The sequence below is a fragment of the Eumetopias jubatus genome, unplaced genomic scaffold (assembly GCF_037043125.1).
Source record: "Eumetopias jubatus isolate StellerSeaLion01/CBP00866 unplaced genomic scaffold, mEumJub1_p1.0 scaffold_1, whole genome shotgun sequence".
In the NCBI taxonomy this organism is placed as follows: domain Eukaryota; kingdom Metazoa; phylum Chordata; class Mammalia; order Carnivora; family Otariidae; genus Eumetopias; species Eumetopias jubatus.
This window is the reverse complement of record NW_028274807.1, coordinates 199,515,670-199,534,098: the sequence shown is the minus strand read 5'-3', so window position 1 is coordinate 199,534,098 and position 18,429 is coordinate 199,515,670. Positions and strand designations below refer to the sequence as shown.

At 58.5% G+C, this 18,429-nt stretch overlaps 1 protein-coding gene across 2 annotated transcripts in view; it reads left to right on the top strand.

The window, feature by feature from the left end:
• RNF123 (ring finger protein 123) overlaps positions 1-18,429 on the top strand; it is a 29,827-nt gene that overhangs the window by 7,022 nt on the left and 4,376 nt on the right. The window contains exons 10-35 of one of the 2 annotated variants that reach the window (XM_028124313.2): positions 84-209; positions 607-721; positions 806-910; positions 1,349-1,474; positions 1,626-1,718; positions 1,792-1,865; positions 2,642-2,759; positions 2,953-3,052; positions 3,267-3,328; positions 3,503-3,574; positions 3,786-3,906; positions 4,533-4,634; positions 5,839-5,945; positions 6,191-6,389; positions 6,735-6,880; positions 7,103-7,186; positions 7,991-8,098; positions 14,450-14,627; positions 15,417-15,491; positions 15,642-15,729; positions 15,818-15,905; positions 15,996-16,080; positions 17,359-17,498; positions 17,603-17,791; positions 17,887-17,962; positions 18,209-18,293. In XM_028124313.2, the coding sequence (XP_027980114.1) occupies positions 84-209; positions 607-721; positions 806-910; positions 1,349-1,474; positions 1,626-1,718; positions 1,792-1,865; positions 2,642-2,759; positions 2,953-3,052; positions 3,267-3,328; positions 3,503-3,574; positions 3,786-3,906; positions 4,533-4,634; positions 5,839-5,945; positions 6,191-6,389; positions 6,735-6,880; positions 7,103-7,186; positions 7,991-8,098; positions 14,450-14,627; positions 15,417-15,491; positions 15,642-15,729; positions 15,818-15,905; positions 15,996-16,080; positions 17,359-17,498; positions 17,603-17,791; positions 17,887-17,962; positions 18,209-18,293 (2,862 nt within the window). Of the gene's footprint in view, positions 1-83; positions 210-606; positions 722-805; positions 911-1,348; positions 1,475-1,625; positions 1,719-1,791; positions 1,866-2,641; positions 2,760-2,952; positions 3,053-3,266; positions 3,329-3,502; positions 3,575-3,785; positions 3,907-4,532; positions 4,635-5,838; positions 5,954-6,190; positions 6,390-6,734; positions 6,881-7,102; positions 7,187-7,990; positions 8,099-14,449; positions 14,628-15,416; positions 15,492-15,641; positions 15,730-15,817; positions 15,906-15,995; positions 16,081-17,358; positions 17,499-17,602; positions 17,792-17,886; positions 17,963-18,208; positions 18,294-18,429 lie in introns of both variants that reach the window. The other variant, XM_028124314.2, reaches the window with a different exon arrangement.

Below are 18,429 nucleotides of genomic sequence, written 5' to 3'. Positions count from 1 at the left end.
AGCCACAACAGGGTCTGGCTCCCTGGCTCGTTTCAGCTACATCATTCTTAGCACTGCCTCACAGGCCTTCCCTTCTGCTCCAGGAATGGCGTGTCACTGGGCACCGCTTTTGAGAACTTGTCCAGGGGCCTGGGCATGGCCTACTTCCCAGCGATCAGCCTCTCCTTCAAGGAGTCCGTGGCCTTCAACTTTGGCAGCCGTCCCTTGCGATATCCTTTTGGGAAGAAGTCTGGACTGCATGGAAGCTCTCGAAGCAAGGGATGAGGGGCTTCCTGCCACAGGAGTTCTCTGGGCTGGTGGTGGGGCCATGGCTGCTGTGAGCAGAGAGGAGGGTGCAGCTTAGGTGGGTGCTGAGGAGCATGGTTCTTGCGGTAGGCTCATTTGGTGGGTACCGTTGTGGTCCGTGTGGAACAGAGGAGAACGGGAAGCGGCAGGAGAAGTTGGGGCCCGCGGAGACAGAGGAAGAGCTCAGAGGGAGAGCGTGCCAGGCACTCTGACTTCCCAGTGCTGCCCTGGGGCCCAGGCCCCTCCTCAGGGGTCTCAGTGGAGAGGGGTGGGGGGTGTCTGAGCCCCAGACCAGGTATTGGCGGCTTAACTCTGTGCCACCTACCCAGTGGCAGGCTACCGGCCCCTGCAGGACCCGCCACACGCTGACCTGGTGCGGGCACAGAAGTTGCTGGGCTGCTTCCGGGCAGTGCTCAGCGTGGAGCTGGACCCTGTGGTAAGCTGGGGTCTGGCCGGGCGAGTTGGGGGCCTTCTGCAGCCCTCTGCCCCTCACCGTCCCCCCCCGCCACCTCCCACGCAGGAAGGCCGGCTGGTGGAGAAGGACAGCTCTGAGTGGCAGCTGCAAGGCCAGCCCACCGTCCTCCTCACGCTGGCCCACATTTTCCATCGCTTCGCGCCGCTCCTGGTGAGGGCACGTCCGGGAGGGGCAGAGGCAGACTGTGGTAGAAGTGCCTGTGCTAGGGGCTGGGGAGCTGACGTGCGTGAGGTTTGGCACCATACCCTGGCTGGGGCGCCCTGTGACCAGAGCCCTCAGCCCTCAAGGATGTCACCCAGGGGAGGAGGAGATGCTTCCAGCTGAGGGTATTGGGGGAGGTCTTAGAAAGAAGATTGACGGGGAATGACATGACCGGCTAAGGGAACTGTGTGTGCGAAGCGTCGAGGAGGTCTGGGGCGGTGCCTTCCTGTGTCTCACTCAGACCCCAAAGGGCTTATCTCTGTCTTGGGGTTGCTCAAGTGAGCCCGGGAGTCTATCTGTGCCTGTGGCCTTGGTGACGTGCCAGGACAGGGGTGCCCTGAGTGGGGCAGAGGGCCACTGCCTCACCCGTGCCCGCCCTTGGTGCAGCGCAAGGTATACCTGGTAGAGGCTGTGCTCATGAGCTTCCTGCGCGGCGTCGTGGAGGCGGGCACCCCCGCACAGGCTCAGTCCGTGGTGCGTCAGGTCCTCGATCTCCTGTGGCTCTTCATGGAGGTGAGGCTCCTGACTTCCGGCCTTGGGTCAGGATATCAGGCTCCACCAAGCTGGGGGAGGTGCAGGGAGGGCTTGGGAAAGGACCCACAGATGGCTGTCTTGGCGCCTGGCCTCCGCTGGGCAGGCATGCAGCACGGCATCTCTCCCCCAGGACTACGAGGTACAGGACTGCCTCAAGCAGCTGATGATGTCCCTGCTGCGGCTTTACCGCTTCTCACCCATCGTCCCGGACCTGGGCCTACAGGTGGGAGCACCTGCCCCTGCCCTGAGCCCTCTGGGCCTTAGCCCCGCCCAGTCTGAGCACCCCCTCCCTACAGATCCACTACCTGCGGCTCACCATCGCCATCCTGAGGCATGAGAAGTCCCGCAAGTTTCTGCTCAGCAATGTCCTGTATCCTCCCCTTGCCGCCAGGCAGGCCAGATGTGTGGTGTCCTCTGGGCTCGGTAGGGGCCAGGGAGGGCAGTGTACCTCTGGCCAGGGGTCCCCAGGGAGGCTCGGGACCAGAGCCACCCAATGCGTGAGTCCTTATTCCAGGACCCAGCCTTCCCAGCATCTTGTCTGCGGAGCAGGGGCGTAGAACAAGGGGCCCTGGCCAGCCTGAGCAGGGCTTACCAGATGGCTGCAGACACTGGCACCACATGGAGGTGTGGGGGCCTCACTGGGGCCTGACCTCTGCAGCCAAAGCACTGCTCCTTATCCAAGTCCCGTGGCGGGGCTTCCTACAAGACTGTGTAGGACTCTGCTCTCCCAGCTTCCCAGCAGTGTTGAGGACCGTGTCACGGCGGGGAAGGCCCTGGCAGAGAAGCCTGGGCTGGTAGCTGTCTGCTCTGTCTGGGGTCTTCAGCCTCCAGGAGGCAGACACAGCTGGGAGACGGGGAGACCGCCAGGCCCTCTCTCCAGCCTGTGCCCCAGTCTTGAGCTCCCATGACAAGCCTTTGTCATCGCTTGCTGGGAATTGGGCTGAGCGGGCTTGACAGCCATGGCTCTTCATCAGGGCCCAGAGTCAGGGGAGACGGGCTTATAGCAGCGATGGTACCCCTAAGGGTGGGAGAACATGGTGGGCACATGAGGAGATAGGCGGGTTAGGGGACAGCTTCCCAGAGAGAACGCCTGAGGGCGGATGGCTCACCCTTTGGCGAGCAGAGCTCTCCCTTGACAACCACCAGCTTCGACGTGCTCCGGTCCGTTGTCTTCTTTTACATCAAGAGCCCCTTGCGAGTGGAGGAGGCTGGCCTGCAGGAGCTCATCCCCACCACTTGGTGGCCCCACCGCTCCGGCAGGGAGGTGGGCCTACTGAGAGGGGCGGGCAGGGTCACAGTGAGGGCTGGCCCAGACTATCTGAGCCACCTGGCACTGAGCACGTGAGGCCCCTTCCCTGGCCTGGTCTGTGGGGTGGGGGCGGGGGTCTCCTGTCTGAAGCAGGCCCGGTTAAGTCCTGGGTGAGCCCTGCTGTCTTCCATCCCCTGCCCCTGCCCAGGGCAAAGACAGTAAGGACGTGAAGGATGAGACGGCTGAGGAGCGCGTGCGGAGGCGTGCCTACGAACGGGGCTGCCAAAGGCTCAAGAAGCGCATCGAAGGTCGGCCCCCTACCTGGGGCACTGGGGAGGGGGTGGAGGATTTGTGTGTGTATGTACTGGGGGGCCCTTGGTAGTGACCAGGTCTGGATTGGGCTTGTGGGACCCTGGGAGTGGAACCCAATCCAAACCTGCCATCCCGTCCCATCCCTGGGAGCCTGAGGGCAAGGCCCTGGCTGAGAAGGGCTCAGTGTCGTGTTTCTCACCCTGCCCCCAGTGGTGGAAGAACTACAGGTCCAGATCCTGAAGCTGCTGCTGAACAATAAAGATGATAACGGGGTGAGTGACTCCCAGACCCCTGCGTGGGTCCTTGGCAGGGAAGGGGGCCGGTCCTGGACCCTGAAGCCCAGAGGGCAGGCACTGGCTTGGGTTCCCATGGCAGGGCCCAGGCTGCACTGAGCTAGTCCACTCTGGGACCAGCTTCTTACAGCCTCATTTTTCCTTGCACCGAAGGGTGAAGCTTCTAGGTACATCTTCCTGACCAAGTTCCGAAAGTTTCTACAGGAGAATGCCAGTGGCCGGGGGGTAAGTGTCCACTAGGCCAGCCCGCCGTGGCCCCCTGGCTGTGCTGACGGGTCTGCAGCCTTCTGGCACCTCTCCGCCTGCCGCGTCCCCACCTCGTCTTGCTCTTCCTCTGCTGCCCTGCTCTCCGTGCTCCGCTCAGGGCCGGCCTCAGATGAGGAGTGAGTTGGCTCTGGGCTGGCATAAAGGCGTATCCTGTGGCCTGTGCCCGCAGAACATGCCCATGCTCTGCCCCCCTGAGTACATGGTCTGCTTCTTGCACCGGTTGATCTCTGCCCTGCGCTACTATTGGGATGAATACAAGGCCTCAAACCCTCGTGCCGCCTTCAGTGAGGGTGAGTGGGGCCAGGCCTCATCAGAGAGGCTGGGCAGGGCTGCCCCTGGTGATGGTGTGGAGTGCGGAGCTGACGGTGGGGTGGGGATGGAGCTGCCCCCGGCTTCCTGCCCCACTGAGTTCTCTCCTCCTGATGGGTGGCTTTTCCGGCGGGCAGTGGGAGCCCCACGCTGGAGGAGTGCCAAGCCCATGTTCACTCTGTCCCCACAAGTTCCTGCCCATTCCGGGCTCCTCTCCTCAGTCCCAGCCCATCCAGTCCTCTGCAGTCCTTTGTAGAGGACGCCGTGGGCAGGCTCTGAGGTGCTGGGGGCTGTGTTTGTGGGGGACAGGGTCCTCAGGGTCAGTGAGAGCCGCGCTTGCCTGGGACTGCAGGATATCCACAGGGCTGGGCAGGGTCCTCTCTGAATGTGAGCGCAGCCAGAATGCGCCCCTTATCCCAGCCCGTGCCGTCGCTGACACTGACCTGAAATGGTGGAGGGCGGGGAAGCCATGCTGTGTGCCTGGGCGGGTGGGTGGCCGAGGCCAGGGGTCCCCTCAGTGCTAAGCAGTGTAGAGGGCTGGCTTCTCAGTGAGTCTACCTGCCTGGCTCACTGCTGGCTCGCGCCCCCCCCCCCCCCGCCCTCGCAGAGGCCTACATCCCGCCCCAGGTGTTCTATAATGGTAAGGTAGACTACTTCGACCTTCAGCGCCTGGGAGGCCTCCTCTCACACCTTCGGAAGACCCTCAAAGGTGCGTGCAGGCCTGTGGGCAGTGGGCAGGACAGATGGGGCTTGGCACGGGGTGTTGGCAGGGAGGCAGCCCCTCAGCCCGCTCGGCCGGGAGTGCTGGGATAGCCTGTGCCCACCAGAGGGCGCCCGAGTATCTCGCCGTGCTCCAGCAGGGAGATGCCCGCCGGCCTCTTGGGTCCAGACATCCCTTCCCTCTGAGCAGCCACCCCAGGGGAAGTCTGGGAGTCCTGTAATGAAAATGAAAATGAAATAGGGGCACGTGTGCTGGCAGAGGAGTGACCATGGGATCTTGGTGAGGTCACAGGGATGGGAGGGGAACGTTCATAAGCGCTGCCTGAGCAGCTTTCCCGGACGAGCAGAAGCCGCTGCGAGCACAGAGCGCAAAGGCAGGGATGCCGGCAGCAGCCCGGTAGGGCCCGGGGATAGAAAGCTGCGGGTGTGCCAGAGAGGAAACTACCAGGCCAGGAGCGATGGGAAATGAGGCCAAGGAGTCGCACGGGTGCAGTCTGAGGACCCTGTGGGCCACGACGCAGGTGTGGGCTCATTCCAGGGGGAGGGGCTGCTCTGGAAGGTGTTGAGGCCAGGGAGTGAAGTCCGGGGTCTGTGTGTGAGGACGGAGTGCCTGCGCCAAGTGAGGAGGTAGCGGGAAGGCGGGGGTGAAGGGCAGGAGTTAAGGATGACGCCAGGCTTCCTGTCGGAGGCTGTGGGGATGGGGCGGCCTCAGGAAGGGGCGCTGCAGGAGGCGGCCGAAATGACAAGTCCGGTGTGTTTGGGGACGAGAGCCTGGGCTGCAGGCAGAGGTGCCGCAGTCGGCTGTCGGTGTAGAGGTGGGAGCAGATACATCTGTGGTGAGGCCTGCATGTGCAGCGGGACAGGCCAAGGCTTAGACAGCCCTGGATCTCATGTTCGTCGGGAAGGAAGCACTGGGGCAGAGAAGTAGGGGGTAGGGGGCCCGGAGAGCATACAGGCCCTGGAAGTGGAGGCGCTGACGGAGGGCGCGACAGGGGATGTCCCTGCTGTCAAGGCCCTCATGAGACAGAGGGCTTGGGACACAGGGCAGGCTGGGGCGGAGCGAGTGGGACGTGCAGGCACAGGGGCAGTGGGGCGTGCTCAGCGCGCGGCGGTCTCTCTCGCCATCCTGGGCCGTTCCACTGTGACCCCTCCACCCTCCGCTAGCCTGAGAGCCCTCCTGCCATTCCTCCCAGATGACCTTGCCTCCAAGGCCAACATCTTGATCGACCCGCTGGAGCTCCAGGCGGCCACCATGGATGACCTGGACGAGGACGAGGAGCCGGCCCCGGCTGCGGCGCAGGTGCCGCGGTAGGGGCAGGCAGGGGGCTTGGTGTCAGGCTGTCCCTCTATCATAAGGGCAGGGGTGTCATGCAGGGCCACCTCCCTCTCCGTGCAGGCAAGGAGTTTCACACCAAGCAGGTCTCTTTGCTGTAGGTGGAGGCACACACCTTCTGCCGTTTCCCAGCCCCACAAATCCACGGGGCCCTATATGGGCCCCGGGCCCCGGGGAGCTGAGTGGCGTCTGGCCTCCTCTCTCCTCCACAGCGCCCCACGCAGGCTCTGGCCATGGGGGGCGTGCTGCCCCTGCCCCGGCCCAGCTGGCTCAGTTCTCCAACCCTGGGCCGAGCTAACCGCTTCCTCAGCACAGCGGCTGTGAGCCTGATGACCCCACGGCGGCCTCTGAGCACCTCGGAGAAAGTGAAGGTCCGCACACTGAGTGCCGAACAGAGGACTCGTGAGGACAGTAGGTGCCGGGCAGGGCCAAGCGTGCCGTCTGTCGTGTACGGTTCCCCACCCTGGGCAGAGCCAGGCTGCACCCCCCTTCTCTCCTGGTCCTGTGGCCCAGTAGTAGCTCAAGGACGTGGGAAGTGCACTTGGGGGGGAGGAAGTCAATGCTGCAGCAATAGGCCTGGAGCGCGGGCCCTTGTCCTGCCCCCACCCCCACCTTCTCCCTGCAGGGCCCTCCTGGGGCCCAGGGTGGGGGCAGGGGCTCCCCTTCTCCCGCTGAGAGGCCCAGCCTGGCACCACAGACCTGGGAGAGAGCTGGAAGGGCCTGCGGCCTTGACGCTGCCCTCCCCCTACTTCCTAGTTGAGGGCAGCCACTGGAACGAGGGCCTGCTACTGGGGCGGCCCCCTGAGGAGCCGGAGCAGCCCCTCACCGAGAACTCCCTGCTGGAAGTCCTGGATGGCGCCATCATGATGTACAATCTCAGCGTTCACCAGCAGCTGGGCAAGGTCTCCCGCTGGTGGCCCTCGAGTGTGGAGTGCATGCATGTGACCGCACGTGGACGTGTGCCACGGCGAGACTGACTGCTGCCGGGATCATGTTTTGTGGGAGGGGGGCTGTGCGGGGCCAACGACCTGGAGCTTGGCAGGGCTGGGGGCCGGGCTGAGTCTAGAGAAAGCTGAGTAAGGTGCCCAGGGCTCACGCTGGGTACGTGGTGTCCGCTGCTCTAGATGGTGGGTGTGTCTGATGATGTCAACGAGTATGCGATGGCTCTGAGGGACACAGAGGACAAGCTCCGCCGGTGCCCCAAGCGGGTAAGGCCCGGATGGGCAGGTGGGTGTGGGGGAGGGAAGGCTCTTAACAGAGAGGTGGCTTGCGGGCTCGGGGTTCCCAGGGCAGGCCGCAGAGGAAATCAGACCTGCCCTGCCCCTGCTTCTGGGGGCTGCCCTGGCGGGTTTTCTGTCCCTGCCCCCCCCCCCCCGCCACTGACTGTGCCACATCAGGGAGAGCGGGGCTGGCATTAGGGCGCGGCATGACCTGAGCCCCGTCACCAGCCACAGCCCGTGCCAAGGTGCCTCCGCTCCCTGCCCACTAAGTGCTGACGCACATCCACTCTCCTCATCAATTATGAATTCGACCCTGAGTGCTTCCTCAGCCACTTGCAGAGTCAGCAGGAAGCGGGACCTGCCTCCCCGACTGAGCCCCTCTGCCAGATCTCCCCAGGCCCCGGGGAGTAGGGCCAAGCATGCCTGGGCTGGGCTTCCCTGGCAGGCCCGTGCCCCCAGCCGGATGCGAAGTGCAGGCTTGGCCAGGGTGAGAGCAGCTCCTGAAGCTCTGGTCCTAGCATGGTCCCTGGGGTGTCCTGGCCAGGGGCGCACAGAGCCTCAGGTGCATCTCACGTCCATGTTCTGTGCAGGTGACCAAGGCCCTGCTCCGAGGCCTGCTCAGGCTTGCCAGGGGGTCAGAGCCAGAAGCGGAATTGAAGAGTAGAGCTGGGTCTGCCCATCCGTTTGCCTTTGCCTGCTCTGGGTGCCAGTGGGTCCCTTCCAGGCTGCCTGGGGAAGGCGGGGTGGGGGTGGGGCCACAGCCTGATGGCTCTCCTTTCCCCCTGGGGGCAGAGGAACGACATCCTGGCTGAGTTGACCAAGAGTCAGAAGGTTTTCTCCGAAAAGCTGGACCACCTGAGTCGCCGTCTTGCCTGGGTTCACGCCACTGTCTACTCCCAGGTGAGTGGGTGTGGCCTTGGCCAGTGGTTGCTGCCCTCCTGCTGCTCACTGCCTAGTCACAGACCGGGCTAGGTTGTGCCAGCCCCTCAGTGCTCCCTGCCCTCCTGGGCCTTTGGCACACACGCGCCCCCTCCCCGCTCCTCATCCCCCCCCACCCCTACCCCATGCCGCACCCCCTGAACCTCTCCTGCCCCATGAGCTTGAGTAGATGCCATTGTAGGCACCCCAGGTCCCCTCCAGCTCACACATCCTCCCCTGGAGGAACAGAGCCTGTCTCTGCCTGTCTCCCCTTCTCCCCTGTCCCTTTCTTCTCTCTGGAGTGGAGGGGCGCTCTCCTGGAGCCCCACGCGCCCTCACTCTGCACCTGCTTCTCTCTGATTCCCCTCCCTCCTTTGAGGCTACAGCCTTGTTTCCTACTTTGTCGTTCACTCGCTCATTGATTCAGTAACATGTACCCAGCTCCTGGAGTATGTCAGGTGTATCCCGATGCTAGGGACACTCAGTCATGACCCAGAAGGACGAGTGTCTGCTCTCACAGGGCCATCGGCCTTGAACAGTAAACTGAAAGATGGTGCACTCTCCTTGTGACCCTGCTGTGACCCCCAGGTCCCGAACCCTCCAGACTTGCTTCCTCTCCTAACTGTCCTAGCATCTCTCCCCAGCTAGTGAGTGCCCCTGTTGGGGCATCTGTCTACCTTTTTAGGCGTGCCCTTCCCCATAACTAGGTGATCAAGGCCCTTGTCCACACCTCTACCCACCATCCGCACTTGCTTTTTCCCCAGCCTCCTTCCCAACCCAGACCACCTCCACTTGCTACCCCTCCTTTCTCTCTGGCCCTGGGCCGCCTTGCCTCCAGCCCCTCGGAAGTGATCATGGTCTGGGAGCTTCCTCTCCTCCCCTGACGGGGATTTCATGGCTGGCTGCTGGCCTAAGCACTCTTGCCCACCCCTCCCGCACCGTCTTCTTAGGAACCTCACCCTGCCATCTCTGTAGATTCTTTTCTTTTCTTTTAAATTAATGATAAAGCTCCTTGCTCAGCGGGGAGTCTGCTTCTCCCTCTCCCTCTGCCCCTCCCCCTGCTTGTGCTTGCTCGCTCTCTTGTGCGTTCTCTCTCGAATAAAATCTTAAAAAAAAATAATGATAAAATATACGTAACATAAAATTTGCTTTCTTAACCATTTTTTTAAATTGTGGTGAAATACATATATTGCTTACCATCTTAATTGTTTTAAACGTATAGTTTAGTTGTGTTGTGTTAAGTGTGTTCACATTGTTGTGCGGCCAGTCTCCAGAGCCCTTCATCTTCCCAAACTGAGACTTACCCCCCACCTCCGCATTCCCTCCTCACCTCAGGGCCCCAGCACCCACCATTCCGCTTTCTGTCTATGAATTTGACCACCCTGGGGACCTCCCGTAAGTGGAATCCTACAATATCCTGCTTTGTCACTAGTTTATTTCACTGCACGTAACGTCCTTCCGGCTTTCTGTGGCAGGGGTCAGGATTTCCTTCCTTTTTAAGGCTGAATTATCCTCCCATTGCGTGTATTTACCCCACTGTGTTTGTCTATTCATCTGTCATTTGGTTTGTTTCCACCTTTTGGCTGCTCTGAATGGCGTGGCCGTGTTCATGGTGTATACAACTCTCTCTTCAAGATTCTGTTTTCGGTTCTTTTGGGTATGTACCCAGGGGCAGAATTGCTGGATTACACGGTAATTCTATTTTTAATTTTTTGAGGACCTGCCATGTGGTGACTGTACCGTTTTACATTCCCACCAGCAGGGCGGGCGCAGGGGCTCCAGCTTTTTCCCATCTGTCCCAACACTTGTTTCTCTCTCTATATATACTTTTTTCTTTTTTTGATAGTAGCCATTCTAATCGATGTGATGTTTCATTGTGTTTTTGATTTGCATTTCCTTATCGATCAGCGATGTTGAGCACCTTTTCATGTGCTTATTGGCCATTTGTATGTCTTCTTTGGAGAAATGTCTGTTTAAGTGCATTTGCCCATTTTCAATAGGATTGTTTTTGTTGATTCATAGGAATTCTTGTTATATATTGGATATTGGTTCTTTATCAGATTATGATTTACACATGCGTTCTCCCATTTTTGTGGCTTGCCTTATCATTCTGTAGATGGTGACTTTGTCACAGTTTTCATTTTGATGAAGTCCAATTTATCTCTTTTTCTCTTTTGCCTGTGCTTTGGTTGTCACAGCCCAAAAGTTGGTGTTAAATCCAAGGTCATGAAGTCCCCCCCAAGTTTTCTTCTAAGAGTTTTGTAATTTTAGCTTGTAAGTTAGGGTCTTTGATCCATTTTGAGTTAGTTTTTGTAAAAGATGTGAGGCAGTGGTCCAGCTTCATTCTTTTGCATGTGGAAATCCAGTTCTCTTAGGACCATTTATTGAAATGACTGTCCTTTCCGCATTGAATGGTCTTGGCATCCTTGTCAAAAACCGTTGGATCATATGTGTGAGGGTTTATTTCTGAGCTGTCTATGCTAGTCCATTGGTCTGTGTGTCATTTTTTATGCTGGACCACACTGTCTGTTTTTTGTTTTTTTTTAAAGACACATTTATTCAGCGTCATGACCAGACTATTACATTTAGCAATCAACAGCATGGGTGCAAAAAAAAAAAAAAACTACATTAAAACCCTTTGTTGGAATGCTTTACACTTTCCACAGAACAGAAACTAAAATAACCTGTTATACAATTAGTCACAAATACAGTTCTCAAGTTTTTGCCCATACACATGAGGATTGTCTAAAACATGTCTTCTCTGTAGCAGCTCGGCCCTGCCACCGCTGTTCTTGGCTGAGTTCACAAATCTGCTGTAACCTGTAGCTTCCCCGTCCCTCCTCTGACTCTCCTCTCCTGCTAAGCCTTGTTTCCTGGCAGTGATTAAAACCTTCTGCCACTGCCGTAGCTCCTGCTGCTGCTGGAACCACCACAGCCACCTTGGTTTCGTGGTCTGGCAAAGAAAGTATTGGCCTCCACCACCATAGGGGCCGGAACTTCTGCCTCCAAAATTTCCTCCTTTCATGGGTCCAAAATTTGAGGATTGATTGTTGTAATTGCCAAAATCATTACAGCTTCCGCCACCTCCAGAGTTGCTTCCATCATTACCAAATCCGTTACAGCCATCCCCACGGCCACCATAGCCACCACCACCTCGACTGCCACCAAAGCCACCTCGACCACGGAAGTTCCCTCCACGACCAAAGGTGTCATTCCCACCAAAACCACCTCCACGACCACCACCCAAGTTTCCAGAACCACTTCGACCTCTTTGGCTGGATGAAGCACTAGCCATCTCTTGCTTAGATAGGGCTTTCCTTACTTCACAGTTGTGGCCGTTCACGGTATGGTATTTTTGAATGACGTCTTGTCTACAGAGTCATGGTCATCAAATGTTACAAAAGCAAAACTGCCACTGCCTCGGTCAGTCATGATCTCTATCACTTCAATTTTCCCCTACTGTTCAAAATAATCTCTTAGATGATGTTCTTCAGTGTCTTCTTTCATGCCACCAACAAAAATCTTTTTCACAGTTAAGTGGGCACCAGGTCTTTGAGAATCTTCTCTTGAGACAGCCCTCTTTGGTTCCACAACTCTTCCATCCACCTGTGTGGCCTTGGGTTCATGGCTGCATCCACTCCTCCACAGTGGCATACGTGACAAACCCAAAGCCTCTGGAGTGCTTGGTGTTTGGATCTCTCATTACCACACAGTCCGTAAGCGTTCCCCATTGCTCAAAATGGCTCCTCAGACTCTCATCGGTTGTTTCAAAGCTCACACCTCCGATGAAGAGCTTCCGCAGCTGTTCAGGCTCTTTGGGAGACTTAGACATGACGGTGGTGGGAGGGGAGACTTTAACGATGCTTACTCGGCGGCATCCACGGGCAGAAAGGAGTAATCTAACGAACGTATCTTCGGACCACGCTGTCTTGATTATTGTAGGATTGCATTAAGTTTTGAAATTAGGAAGTAGGAGGTCTCCAGCTTTGTTTTTTTTCAAGATTGTTTTGGCTATTTGGGTCCCTTGAAATGCCATACGAATTTTAGGGTAGATTTTTCTGTTTCTGCAAAAGTTGCCATTGGGATTTCTGTAGGAATTGCATTAAATCTGTAGCCTCTTTGGGTAGTTTCGTTATCTTAACAATATTAAGCCTTCCAGTCCATGAACATGGACCATCTTTCCATTCGTGTCTTTAAAAATTTTTTTCAGTAACGTGTTATAGTTTCAGTGTACAAGTTCTTCATCTTCTTGGTTAGACTTATACCTTGATTTCATTCTTTTTGATGCTAATGTGAGTGGAATTATTTTCTTGATTTCCTTTACGGGTTGTTCATTGCTAGTGTAGAGAAACACAACTGACGGGGCATCTGGGTGGTGGCAGTCAGTTAAGCATCCAACTCTTGGTTTCGGCTCAGGTTGTGATCTCAGGGTTATGAGATTGAGCCCTGCATCTGGCTCCGTGCTCTGCACAGTCTGCTTAAGACTCTCTCTCTCCCTCTCCCTTTGCCCCTACCCCCTGCGTGCGTTCTTTCTCAAATAAATCAATCTTTAAAAAAAAACACGATTGATTTTTATGTGTTGATTTCGTACCCTGCGTATTTCCTGAATTGATTTATTTTAACAGGTTTTGTGTGTGTATGTGTGTGGATTCTTGAAGGTTTTCTACATGTAAGATCATGTCATTTGTGAATAGAGATAACTTTTACTCCTTCCTTTCTAATTTGGATGCCTTTTATTTCTTTCTGTTCTCTAATTGCTCTGGCTAGGACTTCCAGTACTGTGTTGAGTAGAAGTAGTAAAACCAGGCGTCCCTGTCTTGTTCCTAATTGGAAAGAAAACACTTTTAGTTTTTCACTATTGTGATGTTCATTGTGGGCTTTTCATAAAAAGCCCTTATTATATTGAACTGCTTGCTTTCTTCTCTATCTTCAGTGCTCAGACTCCTGCCTCTTTCTCATTTACTTTCTCCCATTAGTAAAGAGAAAAACCTGTGGTGCCTTTCCCTGACTCTACATCGCTTACAGCAGCCCCTCCCTCCTTCCTTCTCTGTGTCTTAGCTTCCTCATTTCCCCTTCACTCTTGGCCCAGCACACGCTCCTTCACTCCACTCTGAAATAGACCTTTTGCAAGGCCTCTCTCAAGCCCCCCGCCCCCTTTGCAGAAACATCCCCACCCCCGTTACAGTGGTCCTTTGGGTGCATTAGTGCCATCCCCTCCTTAGACTTGGTCTTCTCTGGCCTCCTGTGGCAGTAGGCTCCCAGGAGACCTCCTGCCTCAGGTGCACCCTCTGACCCCTGCTTACATCTTCTTGGGTTCTTAGGTTTGAGGGCACATCAGAGCTGAGGTCAAGTCCAGATGCTCCAGCTCCAAGACATGTGGGTGCTCTGGGTCTGGGCTGGGGCCTGGTTCGTGACCCCTCCTGGGCACAGACCATGTGGGAACCATCCTGTAGGGAACAGGGCCTTTGGCAGGTTGTTTGCTTTCAGTGGTCTCTGTTCCACCAGTAATCACTCTGCCTCCTTCCTTCCCGACACCTTCTCTGAGCTCCAGACCTGCTTCCTCAACACCACCTCTCTGGGGGCATTTTTAGGCACCTCATGCTGCCACATCCCTTCTGCCTTGGACCAGGCCTGCTTCTCCTCCGGTACTGCTGGCCTCTCTGAAGGTTCCATCACCCCCAGAAATGTGGGCCTCATGCTTGTGCAGCCAGTCTCTTGCCCCCACAGCCCATCGGTGCCTCCCCATTCCTGGCCATCCAGTCCCTTGTCTGCTGACTTGCGCCTAGATGAGGCTGGCTTCTTCACTGCCCCGTCCCCACTTGCCACTGTGGCTCATTTTGCACGGGGCAGCGTTCCAACCCAGACTTCTGGTCACACAGCACCTTCGCAGTTAAAACCTGTACCTACCTTTCTTTCTTTCATTCTTTCTTGTCTTTTATTTATTTATTTAGAGAGAGGGAGGGAGAGAGAGGCGGGGGGAGGGGCAGAGGGAGAGAGAGGGAATCCGAGCCCGACGTGGGACTTGAGCTCACGACCCTGAGATCATGACCTGAGCTGAAATCAAGAGTTGGACGCTTAACCCGACTGAGCCACCCAGGCGCCCCTAAAACCTGTACCCTTAAAAAACTGCAAGCTAGAATTCTGGTCCAGGCTGGGGCATTGTCCTTTCTGGGCCCGGGGCGCACCCTCCCGCCTGCCAAGCACGTGACTGCCCTGCCCGAGCCACTGCACCCACTTGGGAACACGGAGGCCTTTCCTGGGCCCCTGGCCCGAGCCATACCCCTGTGACCTTTCCCACGAGCAGCCCAGCAGCAGCCCCTGTGCCTCCCGCAGGAGAAGATGCTTGACATCTACTGGCTGCTGCGCGTCTGCCTGCGGACTGTGGAGCATGGCGATCGCACGGGATCTCTCTTCGCCTTCATGCCTGAGTTCTACTTGAGCGTGGCCATCAACAGCTACAGCGCCCTCAAGAATTACTTCGGTCCCGTGCACAGCATGGAGGAGCTCCCAGGTGACAAGGGGGCCTCTGGTGTGAGACCTGGCAGCCCCGTTCGGAGCCTCCTAGCCCAGCAGCACGCATCCGTGGAGGGAGCGGGCGCGGGCAGCTCCTGTTCTCGGCCCTGTAGTAGACAAGCATTTGCAAAAGCCCCACCTGCTGGAGAGCCCTGGTAGCCCCAGAGACAACGGCTCCTCCCTGGTGCTAGGAAGGAAGGAGACAAAATGGAGCGCCGGGGTGGGGGCCCCTCTGGCTTTCACTTCCTCCTTGGTGCTGCTGTGGTCTGGGAGCCAGCTGGCCTCACCTGGCGCCCTGGTACTGGCCTCGGGATGTGGCTTGTGTTTGCAGTTCACAGCAGGGGGTCATGCTCTGCTGGAGGCCATGTGTAGGAGCTTGGGCTTCTGGCAGACCATTTCAGCCTGGGCTTGGTGGTTTGTGTCTGGATTGGGCCCCCCTGGCCTGTCCCCTGCCCCGCCCCAGGCCTAGGTGCAGGCTTTGTCCTCAGAGGCAGAGCTGTGGGTGCCCAAGGGGCTTTGACTGCTGAGCCATCGGGTGTGTGCTGAGATGGGCTTGAGCCCAGTCTTGCAGGACCGTAGCCGCCCCCCCCACCACAGTGAGTCTGTGCAATGGCCTGTCAGTCAGTGAATATCACGCCCGAAGCCCCTGGATGACAGCTCAGGCCCGGACTGGCTCTGGGAGTCCACTCTGGAGTCCTCTGCCCAAGCCCACTCACCCTGCCAAGGGATGGGCCTGTCCCTGGAGCTGCTGCTCCCAGCCAAGCACTCCTCCTGCTCCATCCTGCAGGCTACGAAGAGACCCTGACCCGCCTGGCCGCCATCCTTGCCAAACACTTTGCTGACACACGCATCGTGGGCACTGGTGAGGAGCCCTTCAGAGGGCTTGGGGCGCGGGGATGGGATGGCACCTCTGGCCGGCTCTTGTCTGCTCAGAATGCCATCCAGGTGGGCGTGAGGCATGGGGGCTGGGGTTCATGCCGGGTACCTGCTGAGGCACAGCCTGTCCCAACAGACATCCGTGACTCGCTGATGCAGGCCCTGGCCAGCTACGTGTGCTACCCACACTCCCTGCGGGCTGTGGAGCGGATCCCCGAGGAGCAGTGAGTGAGGGCCAGATCCGGGAGGCACGTGCTCTGCCCCACACGGTGCCCAGCCTCAGCCCTTGCCCACCACCCCTTGTCCTTGCAGGCGTGTCGCCATGGTGAGGAACCTCCTGGCTCCCTATGAGCAGCGGCCCTGGGCCCAGACCAACTGGATCCTGGTGCGGCTGTGGAGGGTAAGCCCGGCTGGAGGGGAGGTGGCTGCGGCGGGCTGGAGGGGAGGGCTGCCCTAACCCCAGCTGACCCCCCACGGACCCCCCTCGCAGGGCTGTGGGTTCGGGTACCGCTACACACGGCTGCCGCACCTGCTGAAAACCAAACCCGAGGATGCCAACTTGCCCAGTCTCCAGAGTGAGTGGCTGCTCTTGGGTCCTCTAGGATTCTTCTCCCTTCTCCCAGCCTCTGTCCTGCACTCCTGCTGGGCCTCCGCTCTGCCCCCGGGGGCTTCCATTTCCTGGCTTCCTCTCTGTCCAGGGACACTGGGCCTACTCCCCCTGGCTCCCCAGTCCCACGTGTGCCCTTTGGGCCCAAATGCTCTGCTGGGTCATAGGGAAAAAGGGCAGTACCTTCCCAGGCTGCCTGCAGCTGACACAGAGTGAGGACCCTGAATCAGCTCCCTGACCTCCAGCCTGCTCCCAGCACCATGTCTTTCTCCCCCTTCATTGCCATCTGCTGGTGCCAGACCTTGGGTACTTGAGTCAAGGCAGGGGCACAGACTAGGCAGTGCCCATGGGGCTTCCAAGAGGAAGAGGCATTTGGCTTCACTCTGTCTTCAGGGGCCATGGTCCAGCAGAGCCCTATGAACTCGAGGACCTTCACCTAGGTCAGGCCTGGGGTGGGCCAGCTTGCAGTCTGCCGGCCACACACCGTGCTCACCCCACAGGGTGGCTTTCCTTGGCCCGCGTGGTGTGTTTCTGCCCTCGTGGGCAGGGTTTTTGCGTGAAGGGGTCCCCAGAGGCTGATTGCCTTGTGCAAAGTTACACGTCAAGTCCTTGCCAATTGTTTTGGTCGTGCCTGCAGGTGAAACTGAGCTGAAGATGGAGAATGGCAGTGGGACCAGATACTTGTCCTGCTGCTGTAGGAACTATTGATTTGCATGGGGGGGGCGCGGCGGGTGTCCAGCCCAGCTGCGGCTAAGGGCTCTGGTTACTGCTCCCTGTCAGCCCAGACTTGGCACCCACCACCTCGGCCATATGCCAAGGCCAGGCCAAGGGCAGCAGAGGAGAGGAGAGGACTGCAGGGCTCAGACAAGTAGGTCTTAGGGATGCTGACCTGGATACGAGTGAGGAGAGGTCTGGGTCACCCTGTCTGGGTCTAGCCCTCCCTGAAAGGCATGTGGCTGAGAACTTGCTGGGGACACGCTGGGGGGCAGCTCTAGGCTTAAGGGATGGTGTGGAGCTGGGAAGGACTTCAGCCTGTGGCTTGCCCAGCAGATGGAGGGACAGATTTAGCTCTAACCCCCAGACAGGGCTGTACCCTGTCCTCCTGCCTTTGTGACCTGAGCATTCTCAGGGAGCCATCTTTCTGTCCGTACACCAATGGCCCAGTAAGTGAGGACAGAGGTGGACAGGATAGGCAGGAGCCCCAGAATGGAGTCCCCAGTGACGCCGCCTCCTCGCGCCCCTGCAGAGCCTTGCCCTTCCACCCTGCTTCAGCAGCACATGGCGGAGCTGCTGCGGGAGGGGCCCGACGTGGCGCCCAGCTTCCTTAACAGTGTCCTCAACCAGCTCAACTGGGCCTTCTCGGAGTTCATTGGCATGATCCAGGAGGTGCGTCACGGTGGGTCGGGTGGGCTGCAGCATTGCAGTGGGCCCGGTGCGATGTGCAGCGCCACCAGGCCACTGAGCGCTGCCTGCCCCTGCTGGTGGCTCAGATCCAACAGGCTGCCGAGCGCCTAGAGCGGAACTTTGTGGACAGCCGGCAGCTCAAGGTGTGCGCCACCTGCTTTGACCTCTCAGTCAGCTTGCTGCGGGTCTTGGAGATGACCATCACGCTGGTGCCCGAGATATTCCTTGACTGGGCCCGGCCTACCTCCGAGATGCTGCTGCGGCGTCTCGCGCAGGTGTGTCCATCTGGGCAGGGATGGGGGTGCCCCCTGGGAAGGCCCCAGTGGCGAGCCCACCCTCAACACCCATCAATGGGCTCCTGCCCTCACAGCTGCTCAACCAGGTGCTGAACCGGGTGACGGCTGAGAGAAACCTGTTTGACCGTGTGGTCACCCTGCGGCTGCCTGGTGAGGACCCAGTGCCCCACACCCAACATATCCCGGGGCTTGCTTCCTCCGCTGGGAGCAGGGATGCCTGATTGTCCGTGCTGCATCGGGACAGCCAGCCTTGGCCCCCGCAGCCTTAGCTCGCCCTTCTGTGGGGAGGATGCTGGGGAGGGGGCCTGGCGCTAGCCAGGCAGGCCTAGACCCCCTGCAGTAGGAGCATGCAGCAGCTCTTGCCCTCCCTCCAACCCCCCCCCCCCCCCCCGCCAGGCCTGGAAAGCGTGGACCACTACCCCATTCTGGTGGCTGTGACGGGCATCCTGGTGCGGCTCCTGGTGCATGGCCCGGCCTCGGGGTGAGTGTGAGGCCCTTGGGCCCACAGGAGCTGGCGTGGCTGGTGGGAGTGGGCCAGCCAGGGCCTCCTGCTGCTGTCTCTTCACCTCTGCAGTGAACCTCAGTATCAGGTTTTTGAGGCAGGGGGGAAGGCAGTG